Below are 22,738 nucleotides of genomic sequence, written 5' to 3'. Positions count from 1 at the left end.
ACTCTATTCATATGCTACACATCATAACCAGTGGGTTATGACAGTTGCATCTGTGAAATTCAACGGCATTCAGATTAACACTGACAATGCGCATGTGCATCTATCAGCACTGCACATTAGTCATACTTACAATTTTTGCCTTGAAAGAGTGGGATAAGTGCAAATTCTCTTCTCTAAGGCCAAATAAGAATAAGAAATGGTTCAGCATAGCTTGCTTTTTTGGACTACAGCTCAGATTCTGGGAACTATAGTCAGCCCTACCTATACACGGATTTTTTACACACAGATTCAAGCATCCACGGTTTAAAAATATTAAAAGTATAAATTTCAAATATCAAACCTTGATTTTTCATTTTTTTAATAAGGGACACCATTTTGCTATGTTATTATATTTAATGGGACTTGACCATACACGGATTTTGTTATACACAGGGGATCTTGGAACTAAACCCCAGTGTATAACAAGGGTCCACTGTACAGTTAAAAAAAAAACCAAACTGTTTCCAAGCTCTGTTCTTTGACACTCATGGTATACATAAAATAAAACTAAAATAAAATAAAGCTGGCAAATCATCTTAAAGAACACTGAAGATTTGCTGCCTCATCGTCTGGTTAATTTTCATGACCAAGTCATTTTAACTGTAATTATGTATAGTTTATGCTTCATTTTTATATGCAACTGCTTAGTAGTTTGGGAACATGACATAACTATAATTAGCATGGTTTACTCCTGATTGTATAAATTCAATGCAAGTCTTCCAGAATACATACAGCTTTTTTCTTAAATCAATTTTTGTTAGTAGGCATACAAAAACACAGATAAACAGGGGAGAGGGGTGTTGGAGGAAAGGCAGAATATAGACATGATTGCTGGGCAACTTCACAACTGTATTCTGCCTTTCCTCCAACATCTCCCTTCTCTCTTAATCCTTGCCTCTATTGGAGAATAGATGATGAACTAAGGGAATGAATGGCCTAAGGACCTACAATGAGTTACGTGCCTGAAGGCTGTTTCTCAGATTACAATTGTTCTGGTGTTAACACCAATGTTTCCTACAACAGCTTTCTAAAATGTGCACACAAATCTATTAAACACACTGGACCCATCCAGGGTTCCAAGTTACATAAGCAAAGGGAATGAAAAAAAGAGGTATGGGGACATGCACACTCACAATTTATAACCTATAGAAAATATTGCTGTAATATTGTGTTTCTCACATTGATTGATGTATGGAGAATTCAGCTCAGGACCCCACACTCTTAAGCATTTTGTGTAAGTCCCAAATAGCCCTAAACAGCACTTGTGGGAGACATTTATCACCTAAAGGCAGCAGCTGAATCCATGAAGAGCAAGGAAACTCGAGGAAGCATAGGAATACAGTGGAAGTTGCTGTACATTCCTAGCAAAAAGCATTTCCTTTACTGGTACATCCTTTTCAATTGGTAACAGTCTGTTTGATTTTCCCCCAAGAAGCTCACTCACTGTGGTCATTTCCACCATCTTGGAAAAGAAACTTAAAGAGAATCCAAAGAACTCCCTGGTACTGCTCTTCAGTATGATGAGCTTGGCTATCACAAATGAGCAATTTAAGAGAACAGCTTTAGCCTTCTGTTCATTTATCATGAGATCTTAGCAAACTGCAGTGGCATTTATGATGGTCCCAGTTTTAACAACAGATCACAGTGAGTTGTACAATGCAGTTTCCTCATCTCAGGCACTTAAATGCAGCATTACAAAAAAAGATGGCACTTCATAATGACACCACCCCCTAGGAGTGCTACTTCTGGCTCCCTTCCTCTGTTTCAATCGTAAGAAAATCATATTTCTTTGACCTTAAGCTTCATTATCTGCATACTGCAGGTTGAGAGTAATTGTTGAATAAATTAGCATCACATTAGAGAACATGAAACTAAGGACACAAATAAGTGTGAGCTTCAACAAGAAAAATTACAAGCAAGTGGCAGGCTTTCTGAACCAGTGACCTTGGTATCGTTATGAAGGTCTGGTGATGAAACTGACAAGCTAAAACTATATTATAAAATGGGTGTAAAAGGGAATGAAGAAGGATATGACTACACATTAGAAACACAGTGGTGCTTCTGGAACCACAGATCCAAATTGATTACCCCATTTCCTGATCATTTCCACTACAGTATAACTTGCATCCTGACATCATTTCATCCTGTGTGTCACCTTGATTATGTAATATCATTGGCTTCTGGGGTCAGAGACAGTCTAAGAACATGAGAAAATAAGGGAAGATGGAGAATGTGCTAAGGGGAAGAGATTCATTTATATGGTGCCATTTTGATGGGTAACACTCTATTCCTTGAGGCAAGAGGAGAAGCACTGCCATCACAATTACCCCCCATGCATTACTGGCATTCAAATGAGAATTCTCTCTGTCTGACAATGAGAAAAAAAGGTACAGTTGTCTCTCTATATCCTCAGATGCTTTATTCGCAAATTCAAGCATTGGTACCTTGAAAATATTTAATATATATATATATATATATATATATATATATATATTCCAAAAAAGCAAATTTTTATTCTGTTATATAAGGGACACAATTTTACTGTGCTATTATATTTAATGGGACTTGAGCAACCACAGATTTTGGTATCAATGGCGGCTGGAGATGCAGTCCTGGAACCAAACCCTAGTAAATATGAAGTGTCTACTGTACTGCCACTGATATCCATAATAATCCTCCTCAGAGCCAAACTTTTGAGATCTGATCAGACTGGGAATCACATGCTGGCTTTTCAGCCAGTAAGACTCTCCAGAAAGGTGGGAGTTCTCCTGGCGGGTGAGTTCATAATTTCCCATACCTTTCATTCTCTGAGATAGGCATCTCACAATACTTAATGTGTAAGATGGCCCTGTGTAGCTCTGCCATAATTTTTCCATTTTAGGTTAGATATTTTAAAGGAAAGGAGAGGCTGCTGCTCTTTGGCACTGAAAACATGCCAAGAGCATGCTCAAATGCCCCCATAAGGAGATTGTTGAAGAGTAGACTCTACTTCCTGAGAGGGAAAGAGTGAATGACAAGTAATAAAGTGAGTTAGAGTGAGCCTTGGCACTATGAAAAGGATGTTCAAATTTTATATCCTAATTAAGGGATTCTTAACCTAGGGTCCTTGATGGTGGAGGGGGAAGGTTCAATGAACTGGATGCAATTTTTCTTCCTTCAGTTTCCTTCCTTTTACTCTTAACTGTTCAGTTATGGTGAATTTTAAAATAAAATGTAGTGTTTTCAGGTGTTCACTGTACTTTTTAAATTCCAGATTAATCTATGGCCTGTTACAGACTGCCAAAATAAGGCTGCTTCGGGTCTCTTTGGAGGTATGCTATTTAAATGATGCATGGGTCCTAAGAGTCCGGAGGTCGCGCCAAAACCACACTCCATTCCTAAGCACTGGAGTGCAGCTTTGGTGCAGCTTCTGGATTCTTAGGATGCATGCATCATTTAAACAGCATACCTCCAAAGAGACCTGAAGCAGCTTTATTTTGGCAGTCTGTAACAGGCCAAGGGAACAAAATAAATTTCCAAATGGATAAAATAAAGTGCATGCATTTTTGGTGTAGACTGTCCTTATGTGTATTTTTCTGGGGAAGGGGTTTGTATCTTTCATCAGATTCTCAAAAGGTTCTGTTGCCTTTGGTGATGAGCTACTGTCCTAGCCAGGACGCTGCTTTGAATTTTCATTAATACAATGGGGGAAATGCTTGAAAAGAAACCATGAATGACTCGATTAGGGTGGTAACAAATAGTACAACTTCATAAAGAGCCACAGTTAGGCACATTAACATAACTATCATTTGATGGCATCAAAGTAACAGATTTTCAGGGATTTCATAAGCCAAAGTATCTAAATCCAAAGCAGACATCAACACCAGATACGTACTCTTTGTGACAACACCTTCCAAGTGAATTATGTTAGGATGATCAAACTGTCCCATTATGCTGGCTTCCCCCAGGAAATCTCGTCTTTGCTTGTCAGAGTATCCCACTTTGAGGGTTTTAATGGCCACCGGCAATTCACATTTCCCAGGCACTTTCAAACGCCCACTGCATACTTCACCAAATTCACCTGCAAACAAAACAAAGCCTGAGTAAACAGCTGCCGTTATTGCCTGTCTATTCATTTACATAATTCATAATTGTAACTAATGAGGAAAAAGAGTTAATCATGTCTTAGTTTTCTAAGTACAGAAGGACTGCAAAGTCGAAGGCTTTCATAGCCAGCATCCATAGTTTTTTGTGGGTTTGGGGGCTATGAGGCTGTGTTCTAGAAGAGTTTATTCCTGATGTTTCACCAGCAGCTGTGGCTGTTTGCTCCTCTAGATTTGCTCTTCTGTACTTTAAATTGATTTCATAAACCTGGCAGTTTCCAAATACCTTGGATTAAAACACATCTGATAGAGTAGGTTATTCTAAATCAGGGTGTCTAACAACTTGTGCATTATGCTTTATTATTTCTGTGTCTCTCTTCTGTATTTTCCCATCATTGGCAAATTGCTTGCTATTCCTTCACCCATCAAACACTGTGGATTTATTGTATTGATTAGGAAAGATAAAGAAGGAATTAAGATTTTAGGAGCTAAAATAAAATATTCCCCCCTTCATGTAGATCTTGTCTCTTATACTTCCACCCCTTTACCATAGGCCTTAGTAGGCTGTGCCACAGTTTACTCTCCTGATCTCTGTTCTTTCAATAACTGTCAATCTTTCTCACAAGGCTTAGACCTGCTTTAAACTACAGTCAGATCGCCATATCTATGGGCTTCCCATCTACAGATTTGAGCATCTGCGGATGGGTAAGACCTATTATCCCTAATGGCTGTGTATTCACACAGCTGTGCTAGTGGGCATGCCCATGTCATGTCACCATTAGGGAAAATGGGATTTGAGATCCCCATTGGGAGGGGGCATCTGGAATGGATCCCCCATGGATATGACTGCACAAGGGAACAGTGAGCAGAAGAAACATATGGCCAATTCAATCAATCAATCAAATTTTATTGCTTTTGACCAAAGGTCGTTGCATAGCACAACAATATAACAATACATATAGCAATATAAAAATACATGTAAATTATATCTAAAATGCGAGTATCTCGTATCTGGTATAGAATTTCTAAACAAATGAACAACAATTGTCATTATGCGTTAAAATTTTTGTCATATGGCCAATTGAGTCATTCCTTCTTCCTCCTCCTCCAAACAACCTTGAGCAAGCAAAACAACTTAAATGATTTTCAGCTACCTGTTAAATCTGTGAGCATGTTTGCAATATTTTTGGCCGTCACTGAGATACTGACTATGGCAACATTTAGTCCTTGTTGGGCTGAAAGTTAATTAACTATAGAAACAAATTCAGAATTAATTTCTTTGTTCCAAACTCTAAGTGATAGAATTCCCTCCCAGTACAGTTACTGGACATATTCAGTGTTTGTTAATTTACTTCTACCATTATGAAAATGCTAAGGAAAGAAAGAGAGAAGATGCATGGCATCTGAATGTTCTTACCAGCTCCAATAACTCTTTCGATTGATATGCATGAGGCTTCTATTTCTTTTGCAAACTCATGGACAGCTTGATTTGGGTCTTCATAGGTATGCGGATCGATATACGTCCTTACTCCTGGTAATTTGACTGCACATAAAATTAAAGTTAAACGTATTACAAATAGTGATGGATGAGAACAACAAGACTCATGGTTAAACTTGAGATAACTATAGATGAGGAAGAAATTCATTTGTTTGTTTTTGTTTTTAATCTACTTCATACTATGCAAAATAATATGCAAATTAGAACATCTCTTTTCAGGTTTAATGCTTCCCTGAATTTTGTAATTAAGTTTTTTTTCTTTTAAAAATGCCTAATAAATCTGTATATTAGGAGAAATTGTGATCAAAAATACATACTTAATATATAATAAATTTCCCTATTGTATGTATTCTACATGCATTTTTCCTCTGAATGCATAGACTGGAAAACTGTGTACAAAATGCATACAACAGAAGAAGAGTACATAAAAATGCATGGGATTTTTTGTGGTGATATTATATTTTAAAAATCCCAAACAGTTGTGGAAAAGAGAAAGAATAAACAGCTCAAATACTGCAGAAATGAAAAAGGCTTACTTATAGATGGTTTGTACAGAGATATAAATTGAAATACATCTTGGTAATTATGAGAATAAGTATATGAGTGTTGTGCAGTATAATCAATATATTATGATGCAATATTTAACAAATACTTTGTATACAAAAGGCTGTAATATTTAATCAATTTTTCAGATGAAATGACAGAAACATTTAATCAACTGGAAGGGTACCATGTTTTTTTCAGCCACATATGTTTTATTGGTAAGTCATTTTTAGATGGCAAGCACAATCATAAGTGAGGTATTGCACTGCACATGCTCTCTTTGGGCTGAAACAGACGGCCCGGTAAAGCTGGCTCCTCACCGGCTCTGGGACATGGCATTTAGATATGCCATGCCCTCAAGCTGGACAAAAGCCATGCTGGTGATTATATGCTAACCAGCTTCTATCGAGCTTGGAGAGTGGCTTTTAGACACCACATGCCCCAGAGCTGGCCAAAAGCTGGTTCCAGAGGCAAAGGGGTGGCTTTTTTCCACCCCAAACAGGGGTGGATCTTTCCTGCTCTTATTTGGAGCAGAAACTGGCTAGATTAGGGCTGCGTGTCTGTTTGCTGTGGCACCAATCCAGCCTAAATGGAGCATCCCATATGCAAATGTATGCGAACTAGTAGTGCAATCCTAACTCAATGAGGTCCTGGATGCAGGGGGTTAGGATTAACCACAAGCATCTTCTGTCTTTCTGCCCTTTTTTAAAAATGGAAAAAAGTTACTCACTGATGTAGAAAAGGAGACTACAAATTGGGGTCCAAAAACTCATTTTAAAAAAAACCCTGCTTATTTGATTACTTGTGTTTTTAATTTATACCTTGTCTTTCTTCTAGCACAGGAACCAAAGCAAGCCAAGTTGGTCCCTGAGATCCACCATCTGAACCATGTGTCAGCAGAACTGATCTTCTGACTAATATCTGCTGCTAGAAGAGCCAAAAAGGAGTGGAGAAGGGACAGGCCAAGGAAGAACCAGTTTAGACCAGATCCAAACCTTCTCCAGTCCAGGGAGACAGCCACAATGGCAGTACATACTTAAATCAGGGTGAGGGTAGTAGATTCAGACACCCTTAGGCTGGAAAGGGTTTGGATTACACAATCAGTCTCACCTGGCTGAGTGTTGGCCCAGCTGGCCCTTGGCCATCTTTCACCTTTGAGATTCCCTGTAAATCAAATAAAACTCTTATGATTAATCCATTAAAATGTCTTTCAGTTATAGCTCCAGTGTACAAGGAACATGTTTTGTTAGCACAGACATAAAGACTGTAGCTCCTGCTGAACATCTGACATAAGTTAAGCCATCAAACATCATAGTCTTTCTGTGTTTATCTTGAAAGTTATACAGTGCACCTGCGTCATATGCGGGCACATCTTACGTGGCTTCCAGCATATGTTGAAACCTGCACTGGAAGAAGCCGCGCCGCGCCCCAGAAAGAGTAATGGGGTGCACTGCTGCACCACCACTAACACAAGTCCCATTGGCTTTAATGGGGCTCGAGCATACACAGAATTTTTTTTACGCGGGGGTTAGGACCGGGACCACTGTACATTCCAAAGTAAGCACCAGTGGCAAGTGACTTTCAATTTGAAAAAAAGGGGAGGGAATCCACCTATGAAACTGCTTTATGTAAAACTCAATAAGGTATATTATTACTTTCCTTATAAATTGGACTATGATAGCTGCATATGACATATGATACTGAAATTGCTCATTCATTTAAGATAGTTTTGTTATTACTGCTTACTTAGGATACACACACGCTAATGTTGGGGTAGAATTCTAATCATGCCAGGACTGGCAATGTCCACTAAAGATGGGGGTATTTTTCAAGAAGTTCTACTGATTCCAGCTGGTCCTATAAAACCTTTTATGGTTGAAGTCTAGGTAATATGAAGAACCATATTCTGTTATATGAATCTGCTCATGCTTTGAAATCTTTTGGAGGCCCTTTTGTCTGTCCCACCACCCTCACAGGTGGGAACATGGGAGACCGCCTTCTCAGTGGCTGCCTCCAGGCTTTGGAATCCCCATCCCAGAAAGACTAGACTGGTACCATCCTTACTACTTTTCTGCAAGCAGACAAAAATGGTCTTATTGTGTCTGGCCTTTGAGAAGTAATTTTTAAGGGCAATAGACTATGCATAATGTGCTGGAGTTATGTGTGTGTTTTAATGCTTTATATTTTTAACTCTTTTTAATTTTTTGATAGTTTCATTGCTTTTTAACTTTTGCATGCTGTGAATTTTTAACTATTGTTAAGCAGTCTTGAGTCCCCAACTGGAAAAAGCTGAGATATAAATAGCAGCAGCAGCAGCAACAACAACAACAATCATCATCATCTCTCCAAAAAGGTCCTCCAATGCCAGAGTTTTCTTCCGGCATGATTTTCCTTCTCTTTTTCCATATCAGCTAATTCCTATAGGACTGCTATCCAATATGGGATAGATTTCTTTTTTTCTGCTACAAATAAAACGTAGTGAAGTATGGAAGGCCCAAAATCCATTCTAGAGTTCTGGTAAAATAGAAGGTAATCATTCCTTTCTCCATTAAAAGTCAGAAGAGCTGAGCCCAGAATTAAATAAACAAATCTAGTAAGCTTTGTTGTCTCACATATTATTGGAACTGCACTCACTGTGGCCATTATGAAAATGCATCTTTTCTTCTTCAGGGTCTTGTTTAGCTTTGCTGTACCCACACCGCCTGTCACAGAACAAGAAAAAGGCAAGATATTAGTAGAAAATATTACATCGATTCCATCATACATTGTTCACACTTTCGAAGAAAGAACGCAGAGATTCTCTGTTTGTACCTACATTTTTCTAATGGACATGAGAGAAGAATCACTGCTTGAGGTGAAAAGTCACCCAAGTTCAGTCTGCAAATCTTTTGGCTAGACACATATCTGTTCACCCAACCACCTGCCAGACAATCTTATCATCTCATTTTTTCTTTTTGCTGGCTATGGATTGATGTGTATATAAAACGAATATATATTTTTGTATCTATATTTATGAAAAACACTAATAAAGTATTTTACAGCCTTGTGTACAGTAAAAGTTTCACTAAAATGTGTGTCCTTCCTGGTTTCACAAATATAGTCCAAAATGGAATGATTCCACTGACTGGGCTGTCATAGTCATGTCCATCCACATATGTCACTATTGTCTTAGGCCTTTCATGTTAAAGTCAGGCTGTAATACACTTTCAAAGTTCATACAAGCTTAATAACAGGTGAAGAAGACTGAACAGAGCAGCCACCAGCCCTTCAAATAATAAAATTAATCACCTTAGTGGCCACCACCAGCACTTCTCTCCACCCTGCAGGGCAGAAAACAAGTGCTGCACTGAAGTACTGATTTTTGTTTTTAATTCAGTCATGATGGCACAGTTGGTGGCAGCTGGTATGTGGCTGTGAAAAGGCAGCAGACAAATGTGAAGAAAAATAAAGGCTGTACTGACAACACTGCTGGCAGAAAAGTTTAATCTGGGGAGGATTTAATAATAGCAGAACTAGATATAGATGTAGCCTATAGGGACACAAACAGTAATTTGTAGCAGGAGTGTTGACTGTTGAGTTGAAAAGAGTGAATTTAAATGCAAAATAAAGAACATTGAGTTAATAAATTCAGTTGTTTATCAGAACCCTAAATCCCAGCAGATACCAAAGGTCCACTTTAAAATAAAATAAAATAAAATAAATGAGTGCCAGAGTTTCTCTGGCAAAATACTCTCATTGGGTTCTTTGAAATAGGATACCACAAAGAACCAAGAATGCCCTTGTGAATGTTCCATGCAAAATAGGAAAAGGGTCATTGGGGACCTTTGTGGACTATCAAAAATCCCCTGTCATTCTTTCAGCCAATCAGGAGACGGGGGAATGAGAGAACGGATTTGAGAACAGATATGAATACCGCACACACTTCTGTTGGAACGTTCTCATCACGTTTCAGCTCTCTGGGAACACATTCAATCTGTACCCTCCTGGAACACATTTGGAACACATTTAAACGTTCTGAGAACCCGATTGGAACACATACGTGCGGTATACTCAAATGCGTTCCGTTCTCATCACGTGATGAGAACGTTCTCAGAACCCAGTGCGATAATCTCCCAGGTTTCGAATCCCAGCTTGCTTATGTAAATCCACTAGGTAACCTGGGGAAGTCACAGTCTCTAACACTCAGAGGATTGCAATGGCAAATCCTCTCTGAAGAAACTTGCCCCCCCTAAAAACAACCCATGATAGGTTCATCTTAGGATCACCATAAGTGTGAAGGCACACAACAACAACAAATGGGCTGTGAATCTGCTTCCAGACTGAATTCAAGGTGCTCTAAATGAAGGCCTAAATGGGCTAAATAATACAGCTATTATGATAACTATTAACCATTTCATTTTTAAAAGTTATAAGTTTCAGAAGGGTTTGAGTTGAAGGAAGACATTCACAAATAAAGTAACTGTCATCTCTGACAACTTGCATGCATTTACTATTGCAGAACCACTAAAAATAAACAACAATCCTTAACATATAGTTGTATTTTTCCATTTAACAGAAGTATCAAATATTCTCATTTTAACAGATATAATTTAACAGAAGTTAACTTCACCCTGAAATCGGAGGAACATGGGAGGGTTAACACATTTTTACTTTATAATATTTACTGTGGTAAAATACCAAATGTAAAATAAGACAAACGCTTAGATTTGTTTTACATATACTTCAAAAATATAATTTTCTTACAAGTGAGCCATCAGACCTCTTGTTGTATTTCCAATGGCAAGCTATTATCACTACTATATATCTGTTTTTGTGAAGAACATAACACATTTAAAGCTTGGTTTATCTACCTCTGAGCTAAAGAAATGGAATGGGTTCTTCAACTGATATAAATACAACAGATGTGGACTTGTATTTGGCTGATCATTTCCTTGGGAACTATTTCTCCCTGCAAATTTATGTTTCTTCTTCCCATTATGATAGAGAAAAGAATGAAGCCTGGATCACAGGTCAATGTTTTTCAATAAATGTAGAACAGAAGAGGAACATTTCCACTCTAAATATTCTTGTGGCATTTTATCTCATAGAAAACCTACTTTCATGCTGACAATCACCTAGTGAAATATTTATCATGTGCATCATAAAACTGAGGCTATAAAGTTCCTCCAACAAATTTATAAGAGAAGGGGCTGACGGGAGGGTGACAAATCTTATTGGCAAAGAGATGGCATGAGATATGCACATCCTCCAGTGTGACTGATTCTACAAGACAACATTAGAAGATGATTCCTATACTAGAGTAATGGAAGATAAAGGCCTTCAATGGATGATTGTGAGTGCTTTACAGATGTGCTTCTAAGTTTAAATTCATGGAAGTGTAATAGGAAAAAGACAACAACAACCCTGATCACCTGAATAGTCCTCTATTTTTAAACAGATAGTGAAATAATCAAAAGCCTATAATGAATGCACAAATGTGGAGAGTGGCAGAATTTTATACCTTTTTTGTGAGGTGACAGTTTACTAGAGGTGGAACAGTTTCCTATCCACTACTCTCTCCCTTAGCAGCTATGTGAAGGGTGTTGAGCCCTGATGCAGCTTCAATCCTCCTGATGCTCACATCAGCATCACCAGTTGGATCAGCATTATTATTTCTGTGATGAACATGGAAGGATAAACAACCAAAGAGGGTCCTATTTACAACTAATCAGTATAAATATAATGTAAGGTTTCATTTATGTCAGCGGAATGGTAAAGCTACTCAGAGGTTTAGTCCAAACTTCCAAGCAGCTAGCCAAGATGATGCTATACCCCCAAATTGGATTGAGCATTCTCAGGAGCTCTTTTGAGGTTCAGAATAAAGCCTGGGCATGTGTTCAGTTCATGAAGTCACACAATAAAACCCAAGTGTGTTTTCAGTGGACAGAGTCACATAGTCTAGTGAAAGCCTGCTGTATCCGCATTGCAGAAATAATCCAGGTTGACATCACTTTAACTGCCATAGCTCAATGCTATGGGAGTCTCAGAATTGCAGTTTTGTGAGACATTTAGCCTTATCTATCAGAGAGCTCTGGTGCAACAACAAACTTAGGCCCGTTACAGACGGGCACTTTAGTATGCGCTCCGCGCGTGCTAGGGTTAAAAAGGGGCCTCCTTTCCGGACGCCCCCAACCCTAGGACGCGCAGAGCACGCACAAAATGGTGGCGGCCATTCCACATGGCTGCCGCCATGAGGACGTCACAACCGCGCCGCCTCTATACGGGGTGACGCGGAAGTGACGTCCTCGCTCCGCGCCAGGGCACCTAGTGCGCCCTTAGCACAGAGCAGGAAGGAGCTCCGTTTCGGAGCTCCTTCCTGGTTTGGTCCGCTGGGCGCAGCCTTCACACGGCTGCGCCCAGCGGACCAAAGGAGAAAGGGGCCAAGTGGCCCCTTTCTCCTCCTCCCCGCCGCCGCAGGGTGTCCTTGGAGCTTGAAGCCCCAGGGACACCCCTTTTCAGGCTGAGGGGAAGTGGCGTTTTGCCGCTTCCCTGCAGCCTGAAAAGTGGCGGATCGGTGCCTCAGCGGCTGCCGTTCTGGCCGCTGAGGCCCCGATACACCAGGGAAAGGGGCCGGTACAGCCCGCCCCAAATGGGCGGTCTGTAACCCGCCTTAATTCCACAGAATTTGATAGCATTGAGCCATGGTAGTTAAAGTGGTGTCAACCTGGTTTATACCTGTAGTATGGATGCAGCCTATGTGAATTCCATGCGCTGAAAATTTACCCAGGTTTTATTCTGACTTTCAAAGTAGCTCTCCAAAGTGCTGACAATTCTTGGAATACTGCTCCCAACCACCTCTCCCCCTCCACACACACTCAAGTCACAAGTACTGTTAATTTGTTGAGGAAATGTTTCCAAAGAGCATTATTTCATCTGCCTTTGGGTTTCCTACACAATCACTTTGACTCAGAAGTCTGGCAACATTCAATGAATTTCACAGGAGCTCTGGTAAAATCACTGACTTCCATTTATAACCCTACTGTGTTTTACCATTGTTTCTGCCTTCTTCCTCACCACAGAGAATCCACTGAAAAAAGAATGGAATAAGTGCACACTGACTTTTTATTGACAGTGCACAGCACTTGCCCTCTGGATGTACTTCTGGAATATTTTCCAATTGATCTTTCTAAAACCTTTTTCAATTAAATTTTCTAGTCCAGCTCTCCTAGGTTCTCCTTTTTCTATGCTTAACACAAGCAAATCAACACACCTAGTTCCTCTCATTGATACAAGAATAGTGCAAACATTCTATTGCTGACAGATTCTCCGAACAGTTGGACTAAATGCAGTCTATACAAATATTTACAATTATTGTTCATAAGCTTGAGAAGGAGCAGAAAAATAGCACACATGCTGTTCTATAAACTATAGTAGCTGTCTATGCTAATTTTTGTTTCCGTGCTGGTGCTGAAAAAGAAGGATCCAAAGAGTCTGAAATATGTCTCATGAGCAAATAGTGACTGCCAAGGCTGAAACTTAGGAAACAGCCAAGAAAAGAAGTTTGGAAAAGTCTTCATTCATTCATTCATTCATTCCTTCACTCACTCACTCACTAATTCTTTTGGTGAATCATGTATTTCTATGTTGTTCAAATCTACAACTGTACTTAAGTTTAGCTACAGTTAGTTTAAATTTAAACAATTCAGCATTACAAGTTCCAGGTTGGCTAGTTACATGGGCATACTTCAGCTAATGAAGCCTTTGCAAGGAAAGCTCCTTTTATAAAGATTTCTTATGTCTGATGAGCCCCCCCCCCCCTTTTGTCTTGCTGGACGGTAGTTTTAGCAGCATCAGTACTGGGAGAATGGAGGCTGGGGGAAAAACAGACGTTCAGTGCCAGATTATAGCAGCATGTCTGAAGTAAACAATGCAATAAACAAAGCTTGGCTTGGGGAGCAGTGGGATCTACCCTAGCTGATTCCAGTGTATCTATGTGTGCGTGCCTAAAATGTGCAAGACACACAGCAGCTGCCTCTAGAAATTCTGAGTATACAAGGAATAGCAAAAGAGAGAGAAAGGGAGAGAACATGTTTACCTGCTGCTCCAGCTACTCCCAGACTATTAAAAAAATATAGATCAATAACTCTGACCACAATAATGGAGATCATAAAGAATGCAGATGCTGATGAATATGTCATCTTTGGATGTATTTTGAAAGATGCCTTCAAATGGTTTACAGAAGGACCAAAATGTTTTTGTTTACTTATGCAAGGTTTACCTGATCCAGTTGTCATATTTCACAGATACACTTTGTCAGTTTTGAATTCAAAAAGTTTTCTGAAGCAGGTTCAATTGCCCTTCTTTTTGTGCTGAAGGAACTTATCCCAATTCCCTATTCATTCTGTATTATTTCTGCCTCAATTTTTTTGGTTAAAGAAGTAATGCCCAGGAACATATTTACTACACAGGTATATCTGTATCTGTTATTAAAATTAACTACAGAATTTGCCAGAGGGACCATCAGAATGTTATAGAGGTTTGGGCATTGGACTAGAATTCTGGGACACAAAGGTTTGAATCCACACTGAAGCCATGGAAATCAACTGGTTTTCCTTGGGCAAGTTAAACTGTTTTAGCCTTAAGGGAAGCCAGTGGGAACATCCTCTGAATAAAGTCTTGCAAAGAAAAGCCAAGTTGGAGCCAATTTGAAGGCACATACTATGAATGCAGTTTGTCAAGTTCAAGATTATACAGTTACACAAGAGAAGAAGGTTAGGCTGTTTCACATCCCACTAAACCATAGCTTATTGCAATAGTAGGCAACTTCCCTAGGTTAAGAACTTGCTGTCACTGATGACCAGTGGCAAATATATCAAATCTATACCACGGTGTCCTCCCACAGTTTAGTCCTAATAATCTGCTGAACAGAGGCCTCAAACAGATGGCCCAAAAGGGCTACCCTCAGGCCATGTTGGGGGTGTGGCATTGCACGCTCCAAACGTGGCTGGTGTGGCTCTTTTCAAAGAATCGGGCCAATATAGAATACTGCTCCTTTCTGGTGCCTGGTTCAGGACCATGGTTACAGCCCACATGGAGGCCGGGCATGTATGGCTCCTGTGGTCTTGGGGTAAATGGTGGCGGCACAGTTCTGGCTTCATCCCTCCGTCCGCTTCATCCCTGAGTTGCCTTCCCAAAACATCTTACTTGTGGGAGCAGTACCACTGATTTTTGGAATATAGTTCTACTGAAATCTGCAATAATCCTGCCTATTTCAGTTATTATTATTGTTAAACTTTATTTCTAGAGTGCTGTAATTATACACAGTGCTGTACAAAGTCGGTAAAATTAAGGAGTATATAAAAGCCTGCCCAAGGCGTACACTCTAAGATAATAACAATTAAATAGAGGAATAGATAAAATTACCATGTAGAAAGAAAAGACAAATTTCAGTTGCACTATTCTGATGATGGTGGCAAATATGGCATGGGTGAGAGTGAAAAAATTGTGTAGGGCTGCATGTTGCCCTTGAGCGTCAGGTTCTCAACCCTTCTTTAGAACACAGGGCTAATACTTCTTTTGCCACATAGAGAATTAAATTGAATCTCATGCATGTGAAATTGCATATACTCTTATTTAATCTTACTACTTTGGCTACTCCCTTTCTTCTTCTCTTTTCTTCCTATTTATGAAATATAAAATGTAAGTTCCTCCGACAGCACAATTTTCTTGTAACGTTTCATGCACATTGTTGATATTTTGTTCTACAGCTCTATCATCCAGATCAGAAGACATATTATTCTATAGGAGTTTACAATTTTACAAGAAAGTCTGATCTGAAACACAGCTTAATTGTTCAGGATAAAACACTGCTAATTTTGAATTCTCCAGGCATCAATAAAGCTTTAGAAACAATGCATTCCCACAGATAGATGCTGGGTTCCAAAATACCAGAATGAATAATGTTTGCCTGACCTTTGGTTTCAAAGGCTGCTGCCAATAGTGTCAGGTGACCTAAAGTACTACTGGGCATCTGAATGCCAAGCTGTTATTTATGACCACTTGCAAAAGAAGCAAAATATTTCTCTTGCAGGACACAGATGGGAGCCAAGTGTCAGCACTTCAATGAAGTCAGAATAAACTGCTGCTGCAGTTGGTGGATAACGTATGCCTAACATGAACTATAAATGAAGCTTCCTAAAGAGCCATTTGTCCATTTATCCCACAGCTGGTTTTCTCTGAGGCTCAAGTGTAAATGTAATGTGATGTAACAGTAGCCCATATGCCATTTCTAGGCAAGGAAGGGAAGCTTCCAGTCAAGATGATAGGGACAACTCAAAACAGCCTTGTAGTTTCCACACTGCAAGTTGCTTCTCTGCCCAACACTTACATTTGAAGGGGAAAAAGTTGTCCATAGCAGATAACTTCAACAGGGAAAATAGCAAAAAGAAAAAGATTAAGTATGTCATCCTTTCAGAAGTTACTTGTTCTTAAGAATAGCATTTCCTTCTATTAATTCTATTAAAAGATTGCTTAGCTAAGTCTACATATATTGATTATCTACAGATCTAAAAATGTGAGAGCTCAACCTCAATCATCATCATCACCACCACCACTACCCCCCCACCCCCAAATACTCTGATTCGGATATATGTTTTCTGGTTCTATATATCTGGTTGTTGCGGGTGGGGAGAAGAGTGAAGATGATGATGGGGAGGAATGTGGTCAAAATCTTTTATTATTTCAGAAGAGTATAAATATCTGCTGATGCTATTATATTATGCTTGCATTATGCAAACTCTATACTGAATATCAACACAGCACAACATATGTGCATACGTGGTTCACATCCTGTTGCACAACAACATTGCACAATGTATCTTTGCAAACTACTGTTTGTACATTATTGTGCTTCACATATTATCAGCTGTGCAACAGTTCTGCATGTAGAATACCATTTATGTCACCACCAGTGGATATGACTGTTCCATACTGAACAGACAATTAGCACTGCATGCATAGCTCAGCATAGATGTGAGTGTGGGGAGAAGCAGATGGGCTGAGCCCATGCTATCCTGGCCTGGATGCTAACCCAGATCAGTCCCCTGAGCCAGCCCAGGAGATAGGTGGGTGGACCAGTCCAGGGACTTGCTACTGGCATGCACTCCTTACCTTTGTGTGCCTACAGACAGCCTCCCCATATCACCACATCTGATGTCGAAATTGGGCACCTGGCTGCACCCACATTAGCAGGCACTCCATTTCTATGTCAGATGGGTGGAGCTTCTCAGTAGGGGTGATGTATAAGGAGATGTATTTTGTGGAGTTTCCAGGAAACTCTGCAGAAAACGACTAGTCAATTTGACCCACATTGTGCCCAGTTTAGCCTGGGAGTGGGCTGTATCCATTGGATCCATATCCGGTCTGTCAGGATCCAGCCTGATCTTGGCCCTAAGGTTTTGGCCTTCATCGTTCAAACAGGCTGGTGGGGGTGGGTGGGATAAGGGCCTTTTGTCCTATGTGGACAACCCACAAGTCACTAATGGGATGCCAGCCTGAATCTGGGAGATTTTTGTTTACAATGAACATGCTTCAGAATTGAATTGTGACCCCTTCCAAGTCTTTTCTGTTCTTTTAGTAGAAATAGTTGCTAGACCCAAGTTTTCAGATGCTTCCCTCAAAAAATGCCAAGCCACAATCTTTTGATTATTTAATGTGGACTTAGCTATCTTAAAACAGCTTCTGCATACTTTACAGATTCCCTTTCATTCTGAGAATTACAATATTCAAGCATAGGGATGGACTGCTGACCAACTCATGAGTCAGTTAATTTCACATCATAATCTATTATTTGACAATATCTGACCATTCCTCAACATTCAAGTGTATAAGGCATCTATCACCTGCTGCTTCTGGATGAATTGAAAGGTATTTTAATGCAAAGTGACAAAGCATCCGTATGCAATTATGCATTTGGTTGAAGAGATACAGTGTTTATACAGTATAAAGCTTGTTAACAGGAATGTGGAAATCTGCCTCTTTGACTCCCGCCCCCCACTTTCAAATGAAGAAAATGTTCAATTTGTCTTCTTCTCAGTGAGAAAGGGTGAGTGTCTCAACACAGTGAGAGACATCATAATGAAAAATGGTGAACAAACATGAGATATGGGATGTATAACATGAGCTTTCCCAGACTACAGTCAACTTCCTTAGATGTATGATGTTATTCAGAGTTCCAGGTACATGTACTGTAGAAATGGCTGGGATATAACAGGTGACATTGCAAATAGTTGGAAAATAATTCAGAAAGTACTGACAGTGAGAATGACATTACCTTATAAAGTTATTGGTCATTTGGAAGATGCCATAGATGATACAGTCTAAGCGGTGCCCTACATAGGGCAAACATTACAATCTCTTCACAAAAGAATAAATGAGCATACATTTGCCAACAGAAACTGAATATTCAAAAACTAGTGGAGGGAGGGGATTTCAGATTCCCTGGCCTAAAAATAACCACTTTGGAGGGGGGGGGGGGAAATCTTCAAAGGGAGATCAGAGTTAGAGACTGCTGAGTTATAATTCATTAAGATGCTCCAGTCTCTCACTAGAGGGGCATATTGTACTAGATATGTGAACTGATATTCACCTAGAGCCAAGATGCTTGTGTTTTCAGAAACTATTCTGTAGATCATCAAATATTAATCATATAATTAGAGAGAGCATTGGTTGAAATTGAAAGGGGACACTAATTTATAGCACTGATTTGAGCTTTCCCTAATATTGCTCCACTATTTTTAACAATGGTGGAAATCTGATTACTAAAAATGTATTAACGTACAGCTCACTAAGTGATTTACAACATCCAAGAGGGCATGGGTTGTGTATTTTTGAGGGGAGCTTTATTAATTTAGAAAACAGTACAGTAGACCGTTGACATCTAGTACCAAGGTTGGGTTCTAGGATCCCCTGCTGGATACCAAAATCCATGCATGATGTTCACCTCCCATTAAATTTAATGGCATATTAAAATTGTGTTCCCTATATAAAAGGCAAAATCAAGCTTTGCTTTTTGGAATTTATATCTTTTTGAATATTTTCAAGACATGGATGGTTGGATCTGTGGCTAAACAATATGTGGATACAAAGAGCCAACTCTAGTATGTAATACACACATTATCTGGATTAAGTTTGAGATGCGGCATTAATGCATTAGGAATGATATGAGGTATATCGCTCACACTAACACAGGCTTAAATCCAATAATTAATTCCAACTAGAGTAGATCCATAGATTAACTAAGAACCCGACAAATCATTAAGTTCCACTGATTCAATCAGTTTACTTTATTGGGACTAACAACTTAATTCAGGGTGTAGTTGCTTAAACTAAAACTACAAAAATATTTCACATTGGCTATTAAAGCATGATTGGCTAATGTCAGTTCATAAAATGTACATTCATTTTTTATAAAGCACCCTCTCAGTCTTGGGTATCTAGATGCTCCACATAGATGCTATAGCTGAAACAATCTCCCTAGAGAGCAGACAACATGCACAGGTGAGTTATGCAGATGCAGAAGTAAACACCCAAAAGTCATAATTCTGACCCCCAAACGCTATTCACCTTACTTTTAAAAAAATGGTTTTAAAATTTTGATTAAAAAATTCTGAACAGTAAAGTATACTGTCCCTAAGAATGCTACAATTAGATCTCATTGTCCACTCTCCTGGTGCTGTTGTTATTCATAGAGACAGAAATACAGTCCTTCCTCCATATTCATGGGGATTAGAGGAATGAGACCCCTGCAGATATGGGAAAATCATGAATAGTTCCACCCCCCACCTAGAAGCCAGGGAAGGGTGAGCAGGGGAAGAGGAGCAGTGCTGCACACTCCTTTTTCCCACCCTCCTGTCTCTTTAATTGACTTTCTGTCCTTGTCCCTTCTCCTCTCAGATCCTTTTCCTGGGCAGCCCAAGGAGAGGATCGGGGAGGAGAAGGCAAGAGGTGTCTTGGCCCCTCTGAGACCCTTTTCCTCCACATCCTTTCCCTGGGAAACCGAAGGAGAGGATTGAGGAGGAGGAGGAGGCGAAGGCAAGAGGTGCCTTGGCCCCTCCGAGACCCTTTGCCTCCACATCCTTTCCCTGGGAAACCAAAGGAGAGGATTGGACAGGAGAAGGCAAGAGGTGCCTAGGCCCCTCTGAGACCCTTCTCCTCCCCGATCCTTTCTCTGGGCAGCCCAAGGAGAGGATCGGGGAGGAGAAGGGTCGGGGGGGCGGGCAAGGCGCTTTCTGTCTTTGCCTCCCCGATCTCTCTCTGGGCTGCCCAAGGAGAGATCAGACAGTGAAAGGAAGGAGGGATGCCCACATTAGTGGCCTTGGCCTCGTGAATAGTCGTAACCTTGAGTCTCAAGGCTGCGAATATGGAGGGCAGACTGTAAATATTTTCCTGCTTTTTAACCTTTGACTGTAGATAACTCGATTTTCACAAATGTGACAGAGCCATTATTTCAATGAGACTGGAAGTGAATGTCTAGATAGCAAGTTTATTATGAAATTATGTTATTTTCAAATGAGAAACCAGAGAGAGGTTTTATTCACATTTTAAAAGCCTGGTTTAAATAAAAATAACCATACTTATTTTTTAAATAGAAAATTATCAGTTCCTATCTACAGTATGCCTATTTCTTTCATTTAACTGCCCTCAGACCTCAATATATAATATTCCTTACCACATACATCTGAAAGTTTGTATAACACTTTATGCACCTGAGGTAGTGAAAGTGCTTGCAATGATAAAGCTCATGTTCAAAAGGGACATTAGTTGGTAATCGCCCTTACACCTGTAAATTGCCCTCCTCCTGAAGCAGATCAAACAAAAAAAGTCCAAAATGGTGGACTTCAGAAGTTTATATTATTCAAAATTTATTCAAAAATACACAGCATGTATTTTTAACCTGGCTGAGGTTATTCTGTTGAATAAAACTCAGTAAGAGGCATAGTCATTTCTTAGGTTTCCAGCAGAGACATTTTGATCTGCCCAGGTGAAAACTCAGGGATAAGGACCCCCTGATGTGGGCTATGCTGGAGCCTGGAAATATAGTTGCCAAATGTTAATACTAGCTAGAAATAATTACAAAGGGAACTCTTTGAAAGAAGGAAGATGAACCTCTTATTGTCTGCTGCATTAGTTAGACATCAAAAAGTGCCTACAAAAATGATTAGCAGACTCTAGAAAGTGTATATATCAATCATGTAATGTCACAGCATGCTAAGACACTCCACAAGTTCTTTCAAAAGCATATCCAAGACAAACAGCAGGACTAAAATAATTCCTGCCTCATATATCAGCTTTCTTTCACTTTAATTTCTAAATGGGCTAATAACTGGAAAGGCTGGCAAATTTATTTATTTTTTTGAAAAAAAATGTTTTAGTTTTGATTGTCAAGAGTGACTCAGTGCACAAGCATTGCAATTTGTGAAGAAAACACCAAAGAGCTTTTTAGAACAACTGAAAGGGCTTCCCAACTGTCTGGAAAATGCAAGCACCATCTGTAACCATGGTCTCCAGTGATGTGAATGAGCTGCAATGAGCTTCGGGTTTGTGTGCTCCTGACCTTTTTTAATCCACAAAGCAGAATTCCAAAACATTCACTTTTGAGACAATTTTGTAATAATGGTTTCCTGTGGCATTTAAATCCAGGAAACCGTTTTGTTAAAACTATGACTAGTAGGGAAAAAGCAAAAATTCAGCTCAGGTGTTATATTCTGGCTTCTTCTCTCACATATTCATACATGTTTGACAAGCAGCCTTTGTCAATACACTTCCTACACCATTGGTTCCCAAACTTTGTCCCTCCAAGTGTTTCTGACTTCATCTTCCAGAAACCCCAGCCAGCCTGGAGAAAGGTTAGGGAGTCTAGGAGCTGAAGTCACAAACACCTGGAGGACCAAAGTTTGGGAATCACTGTCCTACACTCTCAATAACTATTGTTTCTCCTCAGTGAACTCTTTCTTTTGAGCAGCAAAGGTGGAGAAGAGGCGGGAATTTTAAACTCTTCATACTAGAAAGTGCAACCATGTCCAACTATGCATGCTCCACTTCCCCTGCCCCATTTCCTCTTACTTCAAGAAAATCTAGATAGAATTGTAACACTGCATACAAGAAAGAATTCAATTCACATTTGATAACCAAAATCCAATAAAGGCTCCATTTTAACTTTACTTTTGATAGTGAAAGACTGGGTGAAGGTTAGCATTTGATTCTAACCCTGACCAGAATTCATGTGAGTGAATTTACATTGTAGGAATGACACAGTTTGACACCACTTTAAGTGCTGTAGCTCTGTCCTATGGAATCTTATGGAATCCTTGGATTAATACTTTCAGAAGGCATATAGTAGCACTCTGCCAAAGAGTGCTGATGCCTCACAAAACTAAAAATCCTAGGATTGTGTAGGATGGAGCCATGGCAATTAAAATGGTGCCAAACTGTATTACTTTTACAGTTTAGAAGCACTCTATATCACCACTCTTCTTCTGGCCTGGGTGCACATATCTGTTTATCTGTCTGGTCAAAGCCAGTGGAAGGAGGCAATGTG

General features: G+C 39.7%; 1 protein-coding gene across 7 annotated transcripts in view; it reads right to left on the bottom strand.

Annotated features, from left to right (window-relative positions):
• Positions 1-22,738, bottom strand: part of EPHA5 (EPH receptor A5) — a 289,060-nt gene that overhangs the window by 39,122 nt on the left and 227,200 nt on the right. For 4 of the 7 annotated variants that reach the window (XM_089532332.1, XM_089532333.1, XM_089532335.1 and 1 more), the window contains exons 9-11: positions 8,797-8,864; positions 5,539-5,664; positions 3,914-4,099 (exon numbers count right to left, since the gene is read on the bottom strand). In XM_089532332.1, the coding sequence (XP_089388458.1) occupies positions 3,914-4,099; positions 5,539-5,664; positions 8,797-8,864 (380 nt within the window). Of the gene's footprint in view, positions 1-3,913; positions 4,100-5,538; positions 5,665-7,272; positions 7,327-8,796; positions 8,865-22,738 lie in introns of all 7 variants that reach the window. The other 3 variants (XM_089532330.1, XM_089532331.1, XM_089532334.1) reach the window with 1 other exon arrangement.

The sequence above is a fragment of the Sceloporus occidentalis genome, unplaced genomic scaffold (genome assembly GCF_023333645.1).
Source record: "Sceloporus occidentalis isolate IW3139 unplaced genomic scaffold, rSceOcc1.0.p SCAF_7, whole genome shotgun sequence".
Classification (NCBI taxonomy): domain Eukaryota; kingdom Metazoa; phylum Chordata; class Lepidosauria; order Squamata; family Phrynosomatidae; genus Sceloporus; species Sceloporus occidentalis.
The sequence above is the reverse complement of the archived record's forward strand: the minus strand, read 5'-3'. Positions and strand labels throughout refer to the sequence as shown.